The 26398-nt window shown below is 33.5% G+C and overlaps 1 protein-coding gene across 1 annotated transcript in view; it reads right to left on the bottom strand.

Moving 5' to 3' along the window:
- Positions 1–26398, bottom strand: part of LOC145276938 (uncharacterized) — a 480759-nt gene that overhangs the window by 13572 nt on the left and 440789 nt on the right. Inside the window, exons 5-6 of the mRNA XM_080128427.1 lie at positions 20291–20442; positions 2128–4887 (exon numbers count right to left, since the gene is read on the bottom strand). Coding sequence (XP_079984553.1) covers positions 2128–4887; positions 20291–20442 — 2912 coding nt within the window. The remainder of the gene's footprint in view (positions 1–2127; positions 4888–20290; positions 20443–26398) is intronic.

The raw sequence follows: 26398 nt of genomic DNA, 5'->3' as shown, positions 1-26398 counted from the left end.
TGCATATTCCTTAGCAGTGTGATTGGTTGTTTTTGTTTTACGGCATATCAATCCTTTTCAGGTTATTTAATGCCAAATCCAAATATTTCAAAGAAAAATTTTTAATAGAATATATTTGTTGTTTTCAAGTCGGTTTCTATTCAACCCATAGTTGGGACCCTAACAGATAATACCACTTCGGGTCAGAGTGGACCTGGGAGCAAGGGTAATTAAAGGGTGGCTCCACACTCCCCAAAGCCCGCAAGCTGGGGCCTCACCACTGGATATAGTTCAAGGTCATATCCAGGACTATCCTTAGCAGTGTGCAAATAGTACTCTGGTGCATTGGGTAATATAATATGATTAGCTTTGTGTCAGCCAGGAACTCATACAGGAAAGAAATAGTGAATTGTTTCACTAGACCTGTTACGAAAATCAAAAACACTCCATAAATTTAGCGGTTACAAAATATATCTACACTCGTAGCCAAATTGGATATTGAAATGCTCATATCGTTGGTTCTCTGAGACAAAACTATATGAATATTTGCAGGCTATTTGAAAATTATAACATGGTTAAAATTTTATGACAGTTGGTAATAAAGAACTTATATTTTCAAACCAATAAGATAAGCTGGAATTTGCATACATTTTTTTATATAGTGTCCTCGCAAGCCAGCTTTAGTTTTGCTACTTTGGGATGATTTTGCTAAGGACAAATTTAAAAAATTTAGGCAGTTGCTGTAAAATTTTTAGATTAGTTTGAAGTTCTTTGATAAATATGAAGATGAAGATTTTGATAAATAGGAGTGCTGAGACCTCTATTTTAATTATTAAAAAAAAAGACATTTTACTAATGTGCTACTACTTATCAAGGTTAAAAAGATAAAAGTTAATTGAGTGTTAATTGAATGATAAAGAATATTATGAAAGGGTTAAAAATAATGATGAAATGACTCAAATTTGATGGCTCATGAGAATATTTTATGACAAGTGTTTGCTAATATTAGATTTGAAGGCAACCATGTTGTAATGCTCAGGGAAACAATATTGTGGCAGCATTGTCTCTGTGGGAAAGGTCTAGCTTTCTTTTTTTATTAATTCAATTTTCACCCCAAACAAGGCACAGTGCCACCTTTGAAGTAGGGGGCTACTATTGGGGACATAAGTTGCAGGAGTATTATGAAGGGAGACAAGTTGCAAGATGTCTGTTCACATTACACTTGAACTTCTGCATGTCAGTACAGTTGGGAAAGCTGTATCTCAGAATGGAGTTCCAAAGTCTAGCAGTTCTGAGGAAGAAACTATTGGAGTAGAAGGTCTCCTTACACCTAGGGATCTCTACTATGAAGAGGTGGGATTTAGCTGCATGTCGGGTTTGTCGGGGTATTCACGTCAAGGGGGTACGAGTGCTTGTAATTCATCAGAGCATTCACCATTAAAGTACTTGTAGAACAGGCAGAAGGATGCAACATTTCATCGATGAGAGAGGCTGAAGCCTAGATGACAGTTCAGGACCTATCAGGTTGGCGACTCTCTTTTGAACCCTGTCCAGGAGCTTAAAGCAACTCCTAGTTAAGGAAATGAAGCACCATTGGTCAAGTTGAATAAAATGTATATTTTAAGTTAAAAATAGTCATAATCTCTATTTTTCAATTACCTGTCCCAAGAAAAGTAGCAGAATACAGAATACCTTCGCCCCTGCTTCTAACCTATGAAGGACAAACAATAACACCCATTAAGGACTATGCAACAATGTGACATCATCAATGTTTGTGGCTTTTTAAAGATTGTGGCATTTTTATAAAGATTATATTCAAAGACAACGTGCTAAAGACAGTGTTATAAAGATGCAGGAATTTTATATTTCAACAACATTTTGAATGATAATACAAGACAGAGTGCTGAAGAAAGAGAAATAGAAAATAATGATAGATTAATTAATACAGTGAGAATCTGAATTGAGATATTTTGTGCCTTTTTTTTAGGCCTTTTGTGCCTTTCTTAATTCTGTGATTATTATTGGCGGTGCCAATCTTTGCATTGCTAATCTTTTTTTAAATTAGCAACAAAAACAAAAACAAAACAGGCAACTACCATTCTAAAAATGTGCAACGCATATTGGGCTTTCGAGTGCTGCCGTTCTTACCTTGGGGCTGCACAGACAGGGTCACCGTTTTGATACTTGTTGGTGAATACTCCCATGTTCTACTCTTGAAGGCTACCAGGTTGCCAAAAACCGATGACACACTGGATTGAGCGGGCACTGGAGGAAGAGATCTCCCAACAGGCTTGTACTCCTCCAAAGTAGTAGGGGGACAAGGAAGGCATCTGCTAACGTAATGCCCTGGGGTAGGGGGCAAAAATCTCCCATTAGAGGGTGTTTGTAATTCAGAGTTTAGTAAGGATTCTAAACAACTCGTAGAAGTTCGTTTGAAGAATGGCGGCTTCTGCTCTTGCATAGGTGAAGACGGGGCAGAGGAAAAATTAACGTTTTTGACGGAATCCCTTTCACTCAAGTTTCTCAACCTACCTGAAGGTGACACACTCCGTTGGAATGGAACCGGTGAACTTTTTGTCAGAGAGGAATTCGACGATTCAACATCAGCTTCCAGAAGAGAAGCTGAAATTTCTGACTTTAATGATGGATATGGCAGACTTCGATGAGTGATCTTCAGTTTCTCTTCAGAGGTGGTGTTCATTTCATCGGAAGGCAATAACTGTCGACTTTGCCTGGGTAGGGGTTTGGGCTTCCCATTTTCAATCAACGGTAAATTTCGTTTTGGAGCAGAAAATTTGGGAGGGCTAATTTTGGCACATGATTCTGGTTCAAATGTTTGTTCAAGGTCATCCTTCAAAGTGCCTGCCTTTGTGTCAGCACAAATTTGGGCAGAAGAATCAGTTTTCACGCTAATATGTTCTGTAATATCACAGGTTTCAGTATCAGAACTATTTTTCTGAGACAGTTCTTTTTGGGCTGCATTGATAATATCATTTACGATTACCTCTGCTTTCATTTCCACAACTTTCAAAGAGCGTTGCGTTGAATCATCATCACTTGGTTGGCAATTAAAATCCTTACTGTTGGAAGCGCCAAAATTCTTCTGATTTGGAGATTTATGCATTTCCTTCAGAGATTCTGGTTTTTTGGATGCATCATCAGGACTGAGAATCTTCCGAGGTTTAGCACTCATCGCAGTATTGTCTTTAATGCATAAAATTATTTCTTCCTCATTAACCTCAGTTCTGTCAGAGACCATTCCATTTGATTCTGGTTTTTGAGATGACTCCAAAGAAGATGTACACTTTCCATCATCGTCCATAATACCCAAAAGCAGAAGAGCTTTCGCCCTCTTTTTACTCGAGGTTTCAATATACTTCTCAAGTACATTGGCCTTTACTTGTGGAATAATGTGCTCTTCTAACGAATCGGTCTCTGCGGTGGGCACCGTCTCTGGTATCTTCATGATATCAATACAGTCAGGTACAGTACTCTGAGGAAGTCTTCTTGCAATGCCAATACATACTTCAGGCTCGGCAGCATTCACTTCTGGATTGGTACTATGCTCTTCAGGGGTCCTTGAGGAGGATTGAACAGAGGATGCCCTTGGTGAAGCCACGGGGTTTTTTAAGCTCTTACTCAAAGGTTTTTTTTCTGGCTTCAGAACAGGTTCCGACACCTCCACATCTGCATGATATGGACCTTTAAAAGTCATTTTTAGATTTGGTTCAGTGTTTGGCTTATCACTGTTCTCAATAATCAATACTTCATCAATATCAAAGATGTCAGAGAAACTGATCGGCATTGGTTTTGGCATGTTTCTTATACGGGTGCTCTTCATCGGCTCAATGGTCTCCTCCAAAATGGTTGATTTGGGTGACCGTTTTATAGACTCTTCATCGGGTGCTTTCAGTTCTTTCCGTTCGGGTGAAGCATAACTTATTTTGGAAGAACTCGATCGGATCACATCCTGCGAAGAGTTAAACTGATTCACAAGAGATTGTACAAAGGACTTTTTCTTTGGAACTATGACGTCCTCGATAACAACATCCTTTGGCGGTAGACTAACTAGATCCACAGTCTTCTTTAACTGGGGAACCTTGTTTTGATTTTGCATAGCTTTTGAATCCATACCATCCCACATTGAAAACGAATCCAATATTCGAGGAGCGCTGGATTTTGGTAAGGCGCTGAATGTTTTGTATCTGTTAGACTTCACCGGCATGATAATGTCTTCATTGTGGCCACAATCATCTGCAGAAGTTGTCTTGCTCACAGCATCATAAGAATTAGTAATCGTCTTGACAGTGCCATTCTTTACCTCTTGGCTTTCAAATGTGGCACTATAATCCTGAAGAATATCAGGCAGCGATTCCTTGCACTCCTTCTCAGGAAGGTGTTTCTGATTTCTAGATGGAATTGTTTCGACAAGCTTTTGCTTTGAGGAAGTAATTTGTTCCTTAATTTCAGGGTTTGTGCTTTTCTTTTGAAAATAGTTCTCAAACATCTTTACTTGGTTCAAGACAATTTCAGGACTGCTTAGCGGCGAGGGTTCATAAGACAAATTGTGATTAGTTTGTTTTTTGTCAAGTGGCGGGCTTTCTTTCTTCAAGGACGCAGAGGATTTTACAGGGATTTCTGTTTCGACTGACTGATTTTTCTGGGACAATTTTGGTGCTACCTTTGGTGGTGGTGGCACTGACCGTTTCACAGAGTCTGTAGACGGGTCTTTTGAGAATGCGCTGAGAGCAGAAGAGAATGACGGTGATGGCGGCTTCTTTTGAGAGATCATGCTCATGACACCTCCCGACAGGTTAGACCTGAAACTTTCAGGCATCTTTATTGGAGAAGTGAGAGAAACACCGAAGAGACTCTTGTCTGATTTTCCAGCTGACGGATCATCGGCACCTGCGGAATTGAGCAAGGGATACAAAAAGAATAAATGAAAAAGCAAAGATTTGAGAAATATAACTGATGTAAGACAATGTCACTGAGGTACCAAACTGCAAGATCTTTGCATCTTTGTGTGCATGTTAAGAGTTTAAGAGACCTTTAGTCATATTTTCTTTTAACAAGGAAATATTTCTGGTAAGACCTTTTCAGGAATGTCTTTAAGCAAAAGTTTTTTTCCACCTAACATAAAAACATGCTATGCTTATTTATGATTAGAACTATGACAAGAGAATATTCTTTTCATTATTTTGACTCTCGTGTATATATCAGTTAATATCTTATATGTTTTTAGATCGAGTGATGTGGTTCTTGATTGATTAACTGTGTCGGATATATACTCGAGAGTCAAAACAATGATAAAAATATTCTCCTGTCATAATCCTATTTATAATACAGTGCAATATTTTTGAGATGCCGTATATAGTAATCTACAAACATTCAGAAATAGCTTTAGGTCTTCTCAATTTGCATATATATTTTTAAATAGTTTCTTATAAATTAGTATTCTGTAATATATATTAGGAATTTTGTATCGCCATATTTTCTTATATATAAACAATAGTCTTGTCGATAGTAAAACGTCTGATGCTAAGAACAGATACTACACCTTGATTTATTTTATTTCGTTTACATACAGTAAACAAAACACACTTAGGAACAAAGCCAATCAAAAGATTGGAGGGGGGGGGTCTATAGTCATCCTCCTCATTGTACCTTTGATTGGTATATGTTAATCCTAGTTAGAGTTCTCATTCACCATAAACACACCAGAGATTCTCAAATCAAATCGTTATTTTTTCTATACATAAATATATATAACCTATGTAAAAGTAACATTTTGTAAAACCGTTTTTCATAATTTTTGGATATATTCATTACATGACAATTACGTAGGTACCATTGGTTTGCCTTGAAATTCAATATTAAAAATTTTTAATTTCGATATTTATAGTATAGCTGCAGATAAAATAATGAATTTAACCATTTTAAAAATGATTTGCTCCAAAATCAGACTAGGTTGTCCTGTTACTTAAAATAGCTATTTAAAATAAATAGCAATTTTAAAAAGTGATATCCATTTATTGGTTTGAAGAATAAACAATTGAAAATTATTTTTACAGTAAAAAGACAATATTTATTTTTTGCAAAAAATTATTAAATTACTACAGTTTAAAATGAAGAGGCTTTCATTTTATTTAAAATAAATTGCTGTTTTAAAAAGTTGTATCCATTTATTAATTTGAAATATAAACAATTGAAAATTATTTTTACAGTAAAAAGACAATATTTATTTTTTGAAAAACATTATTAAATTACTACAGTTTAAAATGAAGAGGCTTTCATTTTATTTAAAATAAATTGCTGTTTTAAAAAGTTGTATCCATTTATTAATTTGAAGTATAAACAACTGCAAATTATTTTTTACAGTAAAAAGACCATATTTATTTTTATGAAAAAAATAATTAAATTACTACAGTTTAAAATAAAGAAAAAGAGATATCCATTTAATTTAAAATTTATCTAACTGACAACACAATTATTTTTCCGTTAGTAGAAAGTTATTTTTCTTTTAAAGGTATTGATCCTGACAGACATCATTACAACAGACATCTCATTAATAACAGCAAAGAATACTAATTGATGTGGAAGTCACTATGGGATTTTCACAGATCCCTATTAGTTAAAGCTAATTCTTTCTATTTGAAAGAAATCCTCAATTTAAACGATCATTAATAAACATGAAATATTGAGAGCTGATGATCTGTTAATATTAAACTTAACGGTTTTAGCTTTTTATATCACATACCAAATGGTGAATGTATTTACTTAATATTTCGAAAAAAAAAAAAAAAAAAAAAAAGTATGAATCTGCACTAGGGGTCTCCAAACTACAGCCAGCAGGCCAGATCCGGCTTGCTAAAGTCTTTAATCCGGCCCACGGAGCTCTTACAGAAAAACTTTAAAATATTCTAGAAAAATTTGTAAATTAAAAAAAATGGAAACGTGTGAAAATAGTGTGGTGGTTTTTCTTTTTGTTCAAAAAAATGATTAAAAGAATGAGGTTTTGGAGAACCAGTTTCACTGAAAAGCAAAGCCAGTGAGTAAAACGATCTAAAACATGTCCAGGAGATTTTTTTTTTTTTTTTGGCTCACATATGCCCCCACCCCCTTCGAAAACTTTGGAAACCCCTGATCTGTACTAATACCAAAGATGGGTGCATCTGTTAGATATGTTTACGCTACTTGACATCGGAACATATGTAACAGTCACAAAGACCTATTTTCTCTTGTGAATCAGTGCCCCCCCCCCAGCTATTCGGGCACACACTGGTCAATCAGGCAATAGGGCACTGATTCATCTGGCCCTCTAAAGAACTACTTTTTGGAACTACAGTTAGTCATCAGTCAGGACGTGACCTCCAGCCAAGCAACACCTCTCCTCTCTCGTCCCCTGTCCACCACTACCTAGCATCAACGGTCTCCGCCTGGAGACAACTACTATCAACTGAGGATGACACAAAGAATATACCGACTGACTGGCACAGACCCCCAAAGTGGCATTCTATTCCTTCTTTCTGTACCACAATCCTACCTTGAACTTCCTGCTGCGAAATAAATTCCTTTTTTCGTTGTTATTGTTGAAAAGAAGTTTTGTTGTTCATTTTGTGATATGTTCTTTATCAAATTTATTTTCTTAGGGATAAAACATTATCTATAAACACATACTCTAATATACATAATAAAAGCTTATCACAGTACCAAACTAAAAAGATTATACAATTCTAGAGCCGTGTTCATAGAACATGGAAGAAAATAAAAAAAAACGGGTTGGTTAAGATTTTACTCTCATGCTCTTACTAAAAAGAGATTTTTGTTTCATTTGATTACATGTCAACACCCTGGAAATACCTGAAAACATTAAAATAAAAATAAAAAAAGCATTTTTAAATAATAATAATAATAAAAAATATCTTACAATTAAGAGTGGCAGTACACTTTACTATTTATTTATTTATTTATTTATTTATTAAATTTTCTTATCTTAATTTGTTCACGTTGGGAATCAGATATCCTACCAGATGCTAAACATTCACTATTTCATATATTCCGTCCGAGAAATCTTTAAGATTCTGACCATCCCTTTAAGTGCAATTGTTTAAATTCTCTAGCAGTTGGTTCACTGGGTATATTTGCCAGGTAATTTTTTAAATTCTTTTTCATGAGTCCAATTGCTCCTATAATTGCTGGAATGATGAAGATCTTCCTAAGATTCTAGTTTCTTTTTATGTTATGCATAAGACCTTGATATTTTGTTATCTTTTCCCTTTCAGCTCTGTTTAACCCAGCATCATTGGGGACACTAACTTCTACTAAGGTTGCTTCTTTCTCCTTCTTGTACCATATCATTATGTCAGGTTTAGGTTCTCCTATAGGAGATGTCTCCCTGATTTCTAATTTCACTTTTCTCATTCACATGCCCCTATTCCAAATTCGTAGCAGTGGGCTAACATCAATGGACTTTTTTTATAAACTAAAACGGTTATGAACAATGTTTTTTTTATGCTTAACATATTTCAAACTAATATAAATTATTACATAGTAAAAATAATTAAATTAAAACCAAAATTATTTTTCTTATTTCGAATTATTTAATCGAGTAAAAATTCCATTTTTGACTTGATTAATAAATTTAAAAAGTTATTCTAGCAAATTACCTAACAATTTAATAATAAAAAGCATCATAAAAACTTAATTTAACTTGAAAATGCTATGAAATAAAATAGCTTTTTAAATTTCGTAATCAAGTAAAAAATAGAATTTTACTTGATTAAATATTTTGAAATTAGAAAAATGATTTTTGTGTTAATTATTTTTATTGTGTAATAATTTATATCAGTTTAACATTTTTTAAACATTTAAATAAAAAGATATTGTTAATGACCGTTTTGGTAGAAAAAACAATCCACTGATGTCGGCCTAATGCTATGAATTCGAAATAGGGGTATACAAGCGAGAAAAGTAAAAGTAGAAATCAGGAAGACGTTTCCAACAGGAGAACCACATTATTAATCACCTTGACCACGTAGAATTGGACACAACGAGTAACCATTTTTTCTGCATTTCCAAAACGGTTGCCATTTTTTCAAATTTCCAATAACTATTAGTATATTTAAGATTCTTTTTCTTGTTATGACATCCCAAACTTAATATTAATGTTTGGGTTAATGTAAACGGATTTAAAAAAAAAAAAAAAACAGGTGCTACTTTTCTGCTGTAAAAAAAAAACACGGTAGAGGTTGGAGATACCCTTAAGATAAAAAAAAAAATGTCATTTTTAACCTCAATACTAACCCTATGTCTGGTGTAGCATTATACAAAGAAAAAAAAATCTATAGAATACTAGCGAAAACATGCACCATGGTGCATGTTTCATGACGGTGCATGAATGCATATAATTGAATGGCAGACTTGTGATGAGAAAAATATTTAGATAAAAGGAGAGGCCACCTAAGGATTAAATTTTTCACTTGGAAAAAGGTTTTATGCTGAAAAAGCAGGTCAGTTTAGTTCTAGACAGTTTCTTTTTTTATTATTATTTCCGGCTGAGGAAATTCAAGTGGAGCTCACTTTGATAGATGTAGTCTTTATATTCCAAGTAAAAACAAAAATGAGAACTTAAGATTTTTAAGCTTAACCTGCTTTTGATCAGTTGAAAAAATTCTGTTGGTCTCATTGGCTGTTGTCAGTCGATAAATCAAGTACTATTTTAACTTTACAAAATAAAACATTGTTACTTGTTGTAAACTCAGAGTTGTGATTAAGACCACATAGTTTGCACTACAGCCAGTTTTGAGAAATCAACTGGCCCAAATTCAGACGAAGACCATGACCATATAGTCATATCCAGTGAGCAACAACCACAGGTTAAATCTAATAGTACTTTTTAAAAAAATACTTTAAATAAAAAATATACTTAAAAATACTTTAAATAAAAATATACTTTAAAATGTATATTTAAAAAACATATACTTAAAAAAGAAAACATTTAAAAAAATATTTAAAAAAGGAAACACTTTAAAACTTAAAAATAAAAAACGCTTAAAAAAAACAAATATTTAAAAAAAGAAACATTTAAGTATTTCCTTAAAACCATGAAATCTGAAAGTGATAAGTCTTGCTCCTTGCATTTTCAAATTATTGTATATATTTATCTATCCATTTTACCTACAAAAAATAGTGAATTCGTCAAAATATCTTCAATAGTAAAGATAACAAAAATAAAAGAATGTTCGATTTTTTTTAAAGGGTTCCAAAACCAAAACAAAAGGCTCAAAAAAAAAAAAATCATTAAAAAGTTTTTAGTTTTATCCATTAAAGTTTTTTTTTTTTCATTTTCTCATGTGCAAATATTGGTTATTTCAATTATCTTTCCCTTTGGTTAATTATATTTCATGCAATGTTATTTATTATACACATGTAAATTGCTTGTTAAAATTATTAAAATAAAAACATGCTTATTTAGTTCACTTGTTATTTTAGTTAATAAGCCATTAAACAATAATTTGTAAACACAATAAACTTTTTTGTCCAAATAGAATAATATGCATAATAGTATCCCTCATTAGTATGATCGTTATTACCTGTCATTATTTGAAATAATGGACTCACCCAGATGTGAAGAAAGTTCACTAATTAAATATGTTGTTGCTAATTGTTACACAAGATCAGTAAAATATCAGTACTATCGGTTTCAAATCCAATCCAGAAGGGACCAGTCTTTGGTCATTTTTGTTGAACTTTCTTCAGCCAAAGAGTCTAACATAAGTAGCCAAAGACTGACCCCCGTCCCTCTGTGATGGATTTGAAACCAATGGTACCGATATTTTTCTGACCTTCCATAACGCATACATAAATAAATATTATGCTTTTATATCGAATTTTCCTTATAATCAAATGCTTTGCTGTGGTTTTCTCCTACAAATCCAATACAGAATACATAGATATAAAATCAAGAAGTATAGCACAAGGTAAAATTCAGTTATAAGTTACACTCTCCTTAAAGTTGAAGGTTCAATCCTCGGTGTAAGTGATATGAAAAATTCTTCACGGAAACTTCAAGCAGAAATTTTTACACACACTTTGTTAAAAAACAAATGGTCTGCTACATAAAAAGCTTGAAAAAAGAAAAAAAAAGAAAAAAAAAACAAGAAAGCTAGAACCCAATTTCCAATAAAATGGAGAATACTGTAACACTGACTAGAATATTCCCCAATTCCAAAAAAAAAAAAAATGTCATGTATATACTGCTGAAAAACTAAGAATGTGTCAGGAAATTTACTCTCCCTTGAATTTAAAATTAAAGTCCAAGATTTTTTAGCTGTGAATTTTCCTTGATGGTTGGTTGTGTTTTACCCGTAAATATTTTTTTGCAAACATGAGTCATTTATATAGATATGTAAAGATAAAGTTGTAAGTTGACAAGCTTCTGGGTTTGACCTTTACTCCTGATCTGAAATGGAACACGTACATCAAGTCTGTTGCCAAGGTCGCTGGAAAGATGGTGGGATCCTTCTACCGCTCCAGAAGATATCTCACTACTGATGCAATTCTCTATCTATATAAAAGCCAAGTACGTCCAAGGATGGAATACTCTAGCCATATCTGGGCAGGAGCTGCTAAAAACAGCCTATCATGCCTTAACAGAGTACAAAATAGACTTCATGGCTTAGTGGGGGATGCTCTTTTCTCTACCCTGCAACCTCTCTCCCACAGAAGAGACGTTGCGAGCCTATCCTTGTTTTATCGTTATTTTCATGGCAGGTGCTCGTCTGAACTCCAATCTCTGGTTCCCCCTCGCCAATCTTTCACGAAAAACACCCGTCTAGCTGAATCCACTGTGAAAAATTTCCCCCACTCTATATCTGTGCCTAAATCAAAACACGGATTCCATGAAAAAGCTTCTTTCTTAGAAATTAGCACCATATACACAGACCACAAACTTCAAAACGAAAATTCTGGCAAACATTAGGTTTTAAGTAAATAGTTAACAGAATACTGATTTTATTCTATTTATTTATTTTACCTAATAGTTTTGTCAAATGGTGGATGGTGTGTTAGTTAAGTCCCTTGGACGAATCGGAAGTTAGGAAGAGTTACTTCCCTTGTACATATGACTGTCATGGCGTCTTTTATAAATAAAGCCTGTATTCTTTAGTTCTCGTTCCTTTTCTTACCCATTTTTTATCACAGCCATCCTATCGGATTAACCCCATCCAACATGACATGGTGTCAGAAGCCGGATTACCAGGACATATTTTTCCCAAAATGAATCGATTTGAATCGAATTAGCTGTGAAGTGTCGATACAGACAGTTCAAAAAAATCATCAGGTGCAAACAAATGATGACCAAGCATAACAAAAAAATACAAAGCCTGTTCCATAGCCAAGATTGAGCCTATCACAAGTATAGCCTAGGCCTAGAAAGCACATTGAAGGAATTGGCCTTAATGTCCACAGTACAGTGAACTATCTTAATTTTTCATCAACCAAAATAAAGAATATCAGAGTTGAGACATTGCAAGACCCATTACTAAACAACCTTGCAAATACGGCTGGCCTGCAAATTGAACTGACTGCCGAAGCTGCCTTTTACTGTTTTGAACCTTTAGAGATGAGATTGGGGTTCAAGATGGTATTTTGCTAAAGAACAATAAAACCATAATACCAGCCTCCCTACAAAGAGGTATATTGGAAGAACTTCATGCATCACATCAAGGGGTTAAGAAAACCAGATTAAGAGCCCAGTCAGTTATATATTGGGTAGGGATGAATAAAGACATTGAAGATAGAGTGCTTATTTGTCACACTTGCCAAAAATATCAGGTAAATATCCCTGCTAAATCAATACACTAGCATGAAACCCCTAACTACCCTTGGCAATATGTCAGCATAGATTTGTTTTCTATGGCTGGAAAGGAATATCTACTTGTAGCGGATCAGTACAGTTAAAGTCGATTCATACAACGTCTTCACTCTACCTCAACAGTAGCTGTCATCAAAAATATAAAGACAATATTTGAGGAACAAAGTGTACCAGAAATTTTATATTCAGACAATGGCCCGCAGTTCACAAGCTAGGAATTTACGTTTTTTTCCAGATCATACAACTTTCTGTACAGGACATCATCTCCACACTACCCGAAATCTAACGGATTTACCAAAAGGATGGTTGGAATATGCAAGAAAATACTGCTGAAGACATGAGAAACTGGACAAGACAGTTACCTAGCAATGATGGCATATAGATTCACACCCATGTCTGTAAACATCAAATCTCCAGCAGACAAACAGCAAAACAGACAACATTCACCTCTACATGCGAGGCAGAAAATCCATGTCCAGCATGAGAAAACAAAGCTGTGGGAGCCCAGAATCATTCAACATCCTACCACAGCACCAAGATCATACATAGTCAAGTCTCAAAGTGGTAACGTTTACCGAAGCAATAGACAATTCATCAGACCAGCTAAAAGAAGCTTGATACCTGAGCAAAGATCTAATCAACCGTATGCCTCTAATGTAAGTACATCACAAAGGGAACTGCACATCAGCAGTATCCCAACACCACACACACCTCAGAGAAGGTCATCCCTAGGCCTTAGCCAGAGGAAGGGGTCTGAGAGCCAGGCATCACCTACACATACCATACAGCCAACTAGTGAATAACACACTAATGGATCCTGTAGAAGATCCCGTAGATGTATAAAGGCTCCACAGAGACTGAACCTATAGAGCCCACCACAATATTACACCAATAATACTATATCCTCCCACGAACAATAATGATAAAAAACAAAAATAAATAAAATAATTAAGTGAGCTCATTCTCAATTGGAGAAGGGAGATATTATGTTAGTTAAGTCCTTGGACAAATAAAAAGTTTGGAAGAGTTACTTCCCTTGGACATATGACTGTCATGGCGTCTTTTGTAAATAAAGCTTGTATGTTTTAGTTCTTGTTACTTTTCTTATACATTCTTTATCACAGCCATCCTATCGGATTAATCCCCCCACACACAGCAGTAGACAGCCAGAAGATAAAGATTATAGTAAAATATTGAGAATAATAATAATTCAACCATTTCATAGAAATTTTCTCGGAAACACTATACAGATAAAAATAAGCTTAACGTTTTTATTTATCTGCATGTGATAAACCAGAAGATTTCAGACCAATGGTGGCTTGTGATCAGTGTAATGACTGGTTCCACTTTGGTTGTGTGGGTCTGGTAGATGCACCCCAAGAAGAACAATGGTATTGTCCAACTTGCAGACCAAGGCGTCGGGGTAGACCCAGTTTGTTAGGGGTCTAAAAAGAACCAGAAATTTCAGGTGAAGGTCTCAGGCAAGACCTTAAAAACTGTAACTAAAAGATGAATTCCCTTCTCTTTTCCCTATCTCACATCCCGTAAAAGACATTTTTCTTTTTTTCGTTTTTCTTTTTTTGATATGGGAATGTGTGGTAATTATTACTGACCGGAACTCGATGTGGAGGAGGGAGGCAGTGGAATTCTGGGAGGCAGTGGAATTCTGGGAGGCAGTCGTTCAAGCAAAAGGTTTAAAAAAGTGCTTGGTCGACTGATTTTATAGTAGTAGCAGTAGTTTGTTGTCCACCATGTGGGTCGGACTGAACTTTGCATAGCATCAACTTGTGGGTTATAAAACACTCCTATCGTTGATGTGTTAGTTGGACTTTTTTTGTTTAGTCAAGTTACACGTTTCACAGTTACTATTACAAAGACAATTTGCCGTTGTAAGCAACGAGGCAATACGTTGCAACTCCAGTTAGCCGAGAAAAGCCGAGAAGGATTCTCCACACAAGTTAAGAGTTTCATTGTTTTTTCCTTCTACGTCGAGTTCAGCTTTAGCCGTTGAGTTGCAGAAACGCCCCCCCCCCTTCAGTCGGTTAAAATCCGACAGTATAGCAATAACATATTGAATTTCCAAGAGTCCATGACAATTTCAATGCCTGTATAAAAAAGTCTGGAGACTTATTGAAGGCACCTCATAGTTTCATGTATCATTCCTATTTTTTTTTCAAGCAAGAATTGGTAAATATGATAACGGTCCAGTTGTTTGTGCCTTTAAGGGTTGTATGGATTAACCAAAAGGTATACCCAATCATTGTTTTCCTAAGAGTCATACGAGTCAGCTCATATAAATTCAAACACCTTGTCTTTCTTACTATTTTTACTATAATGATAATTGGTTGACTGCATTTCGATACAAGCCCTAGAAAGCTGTTGCAACCAAAGCTAATCCTCTTACAAGAAGAGCCAGCAATGCCTGTTAACAGAGCACTCTTCATATAAAGTTCTTAGGAACTGCATATTTACAAACCTTCATTCTGTGTTTACCTTTTATTGTTCACATAACATTTTTTTACTACTTGCCTATGTAAAAAAATTTTCAATCGATATACACGGTTGTTGTTCGTTTTCTTTAAAAGCTGTCACTCCAATTTAACTGACAGCACTTATTTTCAAGTATAATTCCTATTTTCTCTTCAGCGAGAACTTAAGTTTCCTTCGGGATGAAAATCTTTACGACATTACAAAACATAACTTAGTTGATAGATGCTGAGAGGACAACATACGATAAATTAAAGGATGAACCAAAATCAGAAAGTATAGAAGAATTTGTAAATAAGAGCCCACAGAAGCAAGTTTGAAGTTGAAATGAAAAGCTAACAGATTGAAATTTTTGGCCAATATCATAGCAGAAGCTGAATCCAGTTATGATGCCTTTATTAATAAATAAAATGTATTACACTTGAAAAAAAATATAAAATTACAAAGCATTAAATAAAAATATAAATGACTTTATTAATTTTCAGTTTTATACAAACGCACCAGCACTTGTTAAACAACTTTTGGAATCTATACTCCCGTTGAGGGGTTGATTTTCCCAATGCATGGAATCCTAGAACATGTGATGCCAGGGTCAACCAATCATCGTTTTACTTCCTCTTTTGGTTTGATTACCAAAGTGACAATACCATTTGTCCACTGATTCTATCAGTCCAAACAAGTTCTTTGATGAAATGTGATTGATTTGTTTTTGAGATCACTTTTATTTATAATTATTTATAATTATAAATTTTATTTATAATTATTTATAATTATAAATTTTATTTATAACATAAATTTGAAAATCATACAAATTAGGAGCAAAGACTAATATGGGATCTAGAGCGGCGGATGGGGGGGGGGGTCATCATTTGTTACTAAGCAACATCTTGGATGCTAGCAACTACTTCTCTAAGCAATTGCAGAGACCTAAGACTGGACAATAAATAAAAAAGCCAAGCACTAAAAAAAGACATGGAAAGAAACGATGAAGCAAGATCGTAAACACATCATGCCAGGGCGAGCAACCATTGTTTGATCCACCCATGTGGTCATCCATACAAAGGATCCGATTCAGAAGTTTACTTCCTTGTTTGCCTATGTTGGTTGTACAAAATAGACTTTGTGGCTTAGTGGGGGATGCCCTTTTCTCTACCCTGCAACCCATCTCCCACAGAAGAGACGTTGCGAGCCTATCCTTGTTTTATTGTTATTTTCATGGCAAGTGCTCGTCTGAACTCCAATCCCTGGTCCCCCCTCGCCAATCTTTCATGAAAAACACCCGTCTAGCTGAATACACTGTGAAAAATTTCCCCCACTCTATATCTGTGCCTAAATCAAAACGCGGATTCCATGAACAAAGCTTCTTTCTTAGAACTGCACGCCTGTGGAACTCTGTTCCGTCTGCCTGCTTCCCTCCGGACTACAACTTGGATGTCTTCAAGTCTAATGTTAACAAATTCCTAATGAACCGCCCCCTTAAGTAAACACTCCATCAAATCTCCACACTAACGTAATGTACTTGCAATAACCCTTATCCCTGAGTGGCTTCCGGGCCTTGATAAGTGGTGATCACTGTGTAAAAAAAAAAAAAAAAATTACCAAAGTGACCATTGTTCATGGGTTCTCTCAGTCCAAACTAGTTCTTTGACAACATGTGATTGATATGTTTTTGAGTTCACATGCAATCAAGTATTCCTTTCAATCCAGACTAGTTTCATCAAGGTTGGTTTCGAGATTAGATTTCTATTAATGTCTGTCTTTTATGTATGCAGACCCCCACAATAGATCGAAATCAATGCACAAGATAAAAAAGAAGTTTCTCTTTTGTTACATCAATGTATTAGGAAGTTTGAGAACTAAAATCTTACTAATAAAATATAACAGGATTCATTTGTGTTTAAAAGTAATACATGAAGTGTGTATGCATGCCATCATGTTTTTGTGTTCAAGATACTCTGAGTGTCCCGAATTCTGAGACAAGTAGCATCAGGCAATGTCTCATGTCTGCTCTCCATGTGGTTATGTGCAATGGCTCGATACTAACCATGTTGCAAGCAATCAAGTCACTTTGAACATTCTCAAGCCAAGTTTTTCTTATATGCATACAAACACCTGGCTTGAATTTTTATAAACTTACTTGACCGTTTGCAACATGACTGGTATCAACCCTTTTTATTGGACCACATTAATGCTGGATATAATGAAAGAGGAATTCAAACATTTATAGAGATCTGAGCTGCCAAAAAAGCATCAACAGAATTGATTTTGAGTATGTTGGTTTAATAATATTGTTAACCTCTACATAATATATGGTATAATCATGTTGACATACCGGTTCTTGTTAGATCATCAAAGTTAAGCAACATTGAGCCTGGTCAGTACTAAAATGGGTGACCATTTAGAAATTCTAGGTGCTGCATGTTCTCTGCTTATCTCAGCGGTGTTTCTAGTTGTTCTGGACCTCTTGCCATTAAACTCAAGCAAGGCTGATTCAGAAGACGTATGGTTGGGATTGTGCAACCCTTGCCTCATAATTAAGGCTAAGACAACAGCATATTCTTTTCATTGTTTTGACTCTCGAGTGTGTATCCATTGATATCTTATGCTTTTATATAGAGTGATGTGGTTCTCGGTTGATTAACTGTGTCGGATATATACTCAAGAGTCAAAATAATGAAAAGAATATGCTGTTGTCATAGCCCTACTCATAATTACACATGCAACTACCATTACAGGGGTATAAATTGCTTGAGACTGAACGGAAGCGTTTCTTCCAACATTTACACAGATGACAACTATCTATGGCAGCACTCTGAAGAGCATTGATGATTAAGAGCTCTTTGATTCTCTCTCTTATAACCTGCAGCATGTGGTGTAACGACAGGGAAGGGGAGTAGCTTATTACTTTTAATATTGATAAAATCTTCTCTCCTTTCACCATCAATGCTTGGATCCTCACTTTGTACTACTTAAAATGAACGTCTCTATGTTTAAGAAAACCCCTCCCTTGCTTTGATAAGCTCTTAGGGCTGACTTTTACTTTGGACTTGAACGGAGGACTCACAACAAATCCGTTGCTAAGGTACATATGGGGAGGTGTCGCTTAGAGTACTCTTTCCTGCCTTGAAGAAATTATCTTCGAAATCTAGTGGGGTATGATCTCTTCTCTACAGCCCTCTCTCACAGCAGAGACGTTGCTAATCTACTCTATCATTATTTCCATGGAAGGTGTTCGACTGAGCTCCAATCTGATTCTTCTCTGTAAAACATTCACAGCAAAAACTCCTCTACTATTGTAAAGAATTTTCCTTTCTTCCTCTGTATCTAAAACTAAAAAAAACTTTCATGAACAAAGTTTCTTTCCAAGAACTTCCAATCTAGAATACAATACTAGAGGGTTGCTTCTCAGCTGACTATGACATGGTTACTTTCACGTGCAATGACGAGTAATTCTTCTAGAGTAAATCATTTAAATAATCAAATTCTGACCATTTCACGTATTGTTTCCAATCCTATCAAGATGTTGCTCCTCACCAATCTGACAACTCTTATCCTCGAGTGGCTTTTAAGTTTTGACAAGAAATTCCTTATTAATAAAATAAAATCAAACAAGATACACCTGAAGGAAGCCAGAGATTACATCAGAAAAAACGTTGTAAAAAAATAAAAACACTTAAGATGAGAACAGTAATTCAAAGAATTCAAATAATACATAATATAAGTAAAAACCGTTTAAAATACTTTTAAGAATTGATAAAAATAAAATAAGGCATCTGAAGTATCAAGCCTTTGACTAACTTTATGATGCACTAACATAAAACAAACAATGCAATGATGATAGATTCATCAGAACTGATAATGATTAAAACATATTTAAAAGCGTCTTTGTTTTCACCAATATTTTCTTCAAATTAAAAAATATATATAATCAAAGTTGTAGGTTTGTGTGACCGGAAGTTACCATTCGAATTTCAAAACAAACATTTTCAATGTTAAACTTTGGCGATACAAATGTATAGGCGACTCTAAGTGCCAGGTGAAAACTTTGTCTCAGTGTAAAAATGTTCCGATTACCAAACCGGACTTCCTGTTTTAGTTTAAAATAAATCTGAAAAATATATTTAAAAAAAAAAAGGAAAAAAAAATGTTCAAAAGTTTTACATACTTTCTTTCACATCAATTTGCTTATTTATTTTAAACTCAAACAGTTTGGTAATCAGAACATTTTCACATAAAGGCTAAGTTTCCACCCGACATTGGTACATGTAGTTAGAGTCACCCGTACTTCTGAATCGCCTAAACATTTTCTTTATTACTAGCGGAGGAAGGGGGGGGGCTGTGGGAAAAATACGCTTAAATATGATATTTTAATTTGTCCAGATTTCGTATATATTATTACAGAGTCGTGATTTCAAAAATAAAAAAAGTATTTAGGTGCCATCAGCTAGAATCGAAACCGAAACTGTAGCATTCAAAGCTGGTGACGTTACCACTGTACCAACGTGACATGCATATAAACCGATTAAAATTTAAAAATAAACTAAATGAATGTACAAAATGTTTAACGATTTTTTTTTCATTTTTATCCATCTTTGACCCCTTAAAAACAATTTAAACCGGCTAAAGACCCATAAAAGAATGTCCTGTAAAAAATTCAATCATTTGAAGCCCCTAACGCCGCTCTGCGACTTTTAGTTTCGGAGGAGATAGAGTTTGAAAATATGGAGACAGATAGACAGACAGATAATCGTTTATATATTAAATTAATAGTACTACTATTTTGTTTATTTTCTAACAAAGAAAAATTCCTAGTAATTAAAATGTTTCTTAAACAAAAACAGGTTCATGAACAAAGTATTAAACATACATATAGTCACACCACTTTTAATAGTCATGACTTAGCATCAAAATGAAATGGAAAAAAAAAAAATTAATTTTCAATTTTACCTTCGGTATATTTTTTCCAATCAGTGATGGGAACTGCAGAAGCGACCACTTTGATCAGCCCACGTGGCAAAAGTCTCAGAATTTGTTGCACTCTAGAATCATCCAATCCTACCGTATCGGTGTTGTTGATCTCTAAAATACAGTCGCCAACCCTGAAAAGAAAATGATTTCATAAGCTCATAAAAATATTAAGAATAAATTTTAAAACTTGTTAATATAATTCACAAGTCTCATGAACAAGGAAGGGTATTCTTGTAATAAATTGAAAATGAATATAATAAATTAAAAATGAATATAATAAATAAAAAAATGAATATAATAATTTAAAAATAAATATAATAAATTAAAAATGAATATAATAAATTGAAAAAAAATATAATAAATTGAAAATAAATATAATAAATTGAAAATAAATATAATAAATTGAAAATGAATATAATAAATTAAAAATGAATATAATAAATTAAAAATAAATATAATAAATTAAAAATGAATATAATAAATTAAAAATAAATATAATAAATTAAAAATGAATATAATAAATTAAAAATGAATATAATAAATTAAAAATGAATATGATAAATTAAAAATAAATATAATAAATTAAAAATGAATATAATAAATTAAAAATGAATATAATAAATTAAAAATGAATATAATAAATTAAAAATAAATATAATAAATTAAAAATGAATAAAATAAATTAAAAATGAATATAATAAATTAAAAATGAATATAATAAATTAAAAATAAATATAATAAATTAAAAATGAATATAATAAATTAAAAATAAATATAATAAATTAAAAATAAATATAATAAATTAAAAATGAATAAAATAAATTAAAAATGAATATAATAAATTAAAAATGAATATAATAAATTGAAAATAAATATAATAAATCGAAAATGAATATAATAAATTGAAAATGAATATAATAAATTGAAAATAAATATAATAAATTGAAAATAAATATAATAAATTGAAAATAAATATAATAAATCGAAAATGAATATAATAAATCGAAAATGAATATAGAAAATTGAAAATAAATATAAAAAATTGAAAATAAATATAAAAAATTGAAAATAAATATAAAATATTGAAAATAAATATAAAATATTGAAAATAAATATAAAATATTGAAAATAAATATAATAAATCGAAAATAAATATAATATTTAAATTTAGGTGTAAAAGAAAAAACAACATTCTATATCACACTTAAGTGTGATATTGTAAAGATGGAACCGCTTATAGAATATGCAGATGTATGTAAAAATGCACATAAGATATGTCAAGCACACGAACAGAGCCTCCCATCATCTAAACACGCTGACGGAGCTTCCATCATCTAAACATGCCAACGGAGCTTCCATCATCTAAACACGCCGATGGAGCTTCCCATCATCAAAACACGCTTACAGAAAAACAAAAATCCTATTTCGAACTTAAGCATAACAGAAAAACGAATATATTTCAAACTAGAGCATAACAAAATAAAAATGAATATTTCTAACAAAAGTGTAATAAAAATGAATAGGATTGCGGTGACTGTGCAGAGAGACTGAGCAGTAAGTGTCCACGACTAGCATGCATCCACTGCAAGGCAACAATGACCACACATAGATGCAAACCTAAAACCATTTGATTTCTAAATGAGGGTCATGTTTATTTAAAATAAGCACTGTTTGCAGTCAAAAATAGCTAGTGTTGTAACCATTAATCAGAATCGAGAATCAAAAAAATTGGGACCTTTTAGAATATCGGAATCGGTATCAGAAAAATTTGTATCTATTTTCCGATGCCAAAAATGATTCCTTTAATTATATTTTTACATTTGATTTGGTTTAAAAATATCTTCCAAATAATAATAATAATAAATATTTGATTTAAAATTACCAGGAAACTAAAATCGATAGATCAGCCACCTCACAAGTGTTTTTCACATTTGAGAAAATATATATTACAGTAATTGGTAAAAATAATTTTATAGTTAAATATTTAGAGATTTATAAAGAATCGAAATCGATAATTATATCTGAATCGGGAATTTAACAGAATCGAGAAAAATATCGGAATCGTCGCATCACTAAAAATAGCTAAATAAAAGGAGCAAGTATTTTTTTTATTTTTTTGCTTGAAGATCAGTTCGTATTTTTCTTTTCAGGGTGGGTGAAGAGAAGGCCTACTACTGCTAATATTAAGAGTGAGCATCTTCCCTGTTATTGGTGAAGAGAATAATAAAATAATTCAGTTTCCTGCGTGAATACAAAGAGTTGGCATTCTGTGTGTTCTTTTAACCCTAAATACTTTGAAATAGGAATGAATCAACCAAACACATCTTGCAAGGATATTTCAAACATAAATGTGACAAAGAAAAAAAACGAATATGCTATTTCAAACTTGAGCATGACTGAAAAATTGAAAATGAATATAATATTTAAATTTAAGTGTAAAAGAAAAAACAAAATGCTATGTCACACTTAAGCGTGATATTGTAAAGATGGAACTGCTTATAGAATATGCAGATATATGTAAAAATGCACACACAGATATGACAAACGCATGACGGAGACTCCCATCATCTAAACACGCTGAGGGAGATCCCATCATCGAAACGCGCCGACGGAGCTTCCCATCATCTAAACACACTGACAGAGCTTCCCATCATCTAAACATGCTGACAGAGCTTCCCATCATCTAAACACGCTGACAGAGCTTCCCATCATCTAAACATGCTGACAGAGCTTCCCATCATCTAAACACGCTGACAGAGCTTCCTATCATCTAAACACGCTGACAGAGCTTCCCATCATCTAAACACGCTGACAGAGCTTCCCATCATCTAAACATGCTGACAGAGCTTCCCATCATCTAAACACGCTGACAGAGCTTTCCATCATCTAAACACGCTGACAGAGCTTCCCATCATCTAAACACGCTGACAGAGCTTCCCATCATCTAAACACGCTGACAGAGCTTCCCATCATCTAAACACGCTGACAGAGCTTCCCATCATCTAAACACGCTGACAGAGCTTCCCATCATCTAAACATGCTGACAGAGCTTCCCATCATCTAAACACGCTGACAGAGCTTCCCATCATCTAAACACGCTGACAGAGCTTCCCAACATCTAAACATGCTGACAGAGCTTTCCATCATCTAAACACGCTGACAGAGCTTCCCAACATCTAAACATGCTGACAGAGCTTCCCATCATCTAAACACGCTGACAGAGCTTCCCATCATCTAAACATGCTGACAGAGCTTCCCATCATCTAAACACGCTGACAGAGCTTCCCATCATCTAAACACGCCAACAGAGCTTCCTATACTAAACCATCTTAAAATTCTGTAGCTATATTTAAGGAAGAGAAATTTGGATTAAAGAAACAATCCAGATGTGAAAAGCATGCTGAATTCTTTAAAAAGCAGTAAAATAATTCATATTAAAATAATTCATATTAAAATAATTCACATAAAAAAAATTAATAGGAAAATAGCAATGTCATTTCTTCCAACACCAAGAATTTTTTTTCTGTTTTTCATTATTTCATATAGAATTATATTCACTACTGGAACAATGGTAGAAACTGGCTAGAAGCAAGCAATCAACAGAAGATATTGTACATAATCATGTTTTGCAGCTGTTTTCACTCCCGAGTTATTTAATTCCGGCCTCCAGATAATGTTAACATACTGTTGTACTATCTTTTAATTCTCAATTAAGTTTATAATATTACTTGCAGTTTCACACACCAATATTTTTCTTGTCACATAGAAATCGATTGATTGTCTGCTCCTGTTGGGGACCCATCGCAGTGCGCCAGAAGGAAGCTTCATATGCCTCCTTGCAGTGGCTTAGTCCACAATAAATTGTAGCCTACATTGCACTGTAGAGAACCTATTGTTGATTTTATAAAATTATTTATATATATAACGGCTTGAATTAAAGTTTAAAATGCAAAAGTCAAGTATCATAGTTCAGTTATGTTCTAAACAGAAACATATAAAAAAAACCTAGTGTTGATTTTATATGCCAGGCTTTTCTGCTTGTGCGGTAATAAAACTTCTCAAATGCACTTGTGATGTTAAGTTGTGTAAGGTGTTTCATCAAAATTGCCTGTTCCTTCTTTCATCGGATTGTTTTCAATTATTGATACTTATCAGACATCAAAAACCTATTTAAGAACACTGCCAAATATATAAAGTATATTTGTGTGAATGTTCACAAAAATAGGCCCAGTTGTTACAGAGTCCATGGGGAACGAACTCGCACAAAGTTTCTTTTATATAATAGAGATTTCAGACTGATATACTTTCTTCCAATCCTCAATTACGTTAATCGTGCGAGTATCATTAAAAGTCTTTCATAACAATAGAGCAGGTACTATAAACGCCCCCCCCCCATTTATAGTACCTGTTTTATTGTCATGAAACACGTATCCCAGTCATTACCTCCTTCTTGTAAACTAGTTCTCAATAATGACTATTATCTTGTCCATCTTTCATGATCAGGGATGAAAATTTTAATTTTGATCCGTTTCAGGTAGGCTTGTACATTTCATATTTAAGTATATTTTATTTAGTTCTACCTTTATTTATTTACTTTTTTTTCGTTCATCCCCCAACAAAGCATATTGCCACTGAAGCGTAAGGGACCCGATTGGAGAAACAAGAAGCAAGAAGGGAATTCCAAAGACATGTGGTCAACAGAAAGAAGCTATCACAGAAAATTTTCCGGTATCTAAAAACCTTTACATTGAAGAAGTGAGATTTTGCTGCTAGTACGGTAGGTTAGGGGTATTCACATAGAGCGGTAAAAAGTGTAATAAGTTTACCACAATACATTTTATAGAAGTACTTGTAAAACTACAGCAATGGACAAGATTAGATTAAAAAATTTTTGCACTCTATGTAATATATTAGCCTCCCGGAAAACGCAGGGGTGGCTTTGCTAACATTCGATTGTAAGATCAACTATTATTATTAAAAGTTAGATGTTTATTTAAAGAAGTTATCATTATGAAAGAACATTATTATTATCAATATGAAAATTAGATCGTATTACAAGGACAAATAATGTTTATATTTTTAGGGCGTAATGAAGATCTATTTCAAATACATAAGCAAAATAGGTTTTCAAACCTAGGTATAAACAATAAAGTTGGCCAGAGAAAACATGACTTATGTCTTTTGTGTAGTTGAATGATGTAAGCACAATATTTCAATTATTCTTGAGGCTTCTGCAGAAACTACTGAACCGATCTGGATGAAATTCTGTATGGATCTTTATTATGATAAGGTGCAGTGAACTAAGTATTACAGCATCCATTCGATACACACTAAGCTATTTATATGTATTTGTATTTAATACAAAAATGAGTACAAATTTAACCATATTCAACCATCAATTTAGCATAAAGTCATTCTAAGTTAATGGGTTATAACTTTTGCTCATTTTTAACAGGCAAAAATGTCTAGTACATACATAATACTCCAAACCCATCATCCTGCAAGGAATCGGAGCAGCTGTCCAAAAAATAAATAAAATAAGATATAAAAATAAAATGCAAAAACTTTCTTTCACAGTTCAGAAAAAAAAGAGAATGATTTTATCAGCTAATCTGCTAGGTGTCTCTGATGACTTGCTTTCTGTGATGCAATAGTATGAAATGCAAACCTAATTCTAGTTTCTTTCAATTTCTAATGAATTCTCCACTTTCCCCTTGTTCTAGCCTTGTGGAGAAATTACCGTTTTTAACCTTATTTTACACACCTGTATCTAAATATTACTACATCTATGCCAAGATCAAATGCCTTTTTATGTAAAAATGTGACAAGAAATCCAAAGGTGCTATTATAATTTTTTTTTTTTTATACAAGGGTTTATTACAAAGAAAATATAAAGTTAGGTATGCATATATGTCTGTATATTTGTATGTACGGGATTCACTTCTGAACTAATGAACCGATCATTAGCTTTGGAGCAAAGTTCCTGGTCATATGCAGTATTTAATGCAGGCTATTAATAGGTTTATTTTGTTTCATACAGTGGATAAAAGGGGGATGGAATCCTTTTGTGAGAATTTATATACCTAT

This window comes from Euprymna scolopes, chromosome 5 (genome assembly GCF_053919585.1).
Source record: "Euprymna scolopes isolate OS-2025 chromosome 5, ASM5391958v1, whole genome shotgun sequence".
Classification (NCBI taxonomy): Eukaryota; Metazoa; Mollusca; class Cephalopoda; order Sepiida; family Sepiolidae; genus Euprymna; species Euprymna scolopes.
This window is presented reverse-complemented; position numbering and strand designations above follow the sequence as displayed.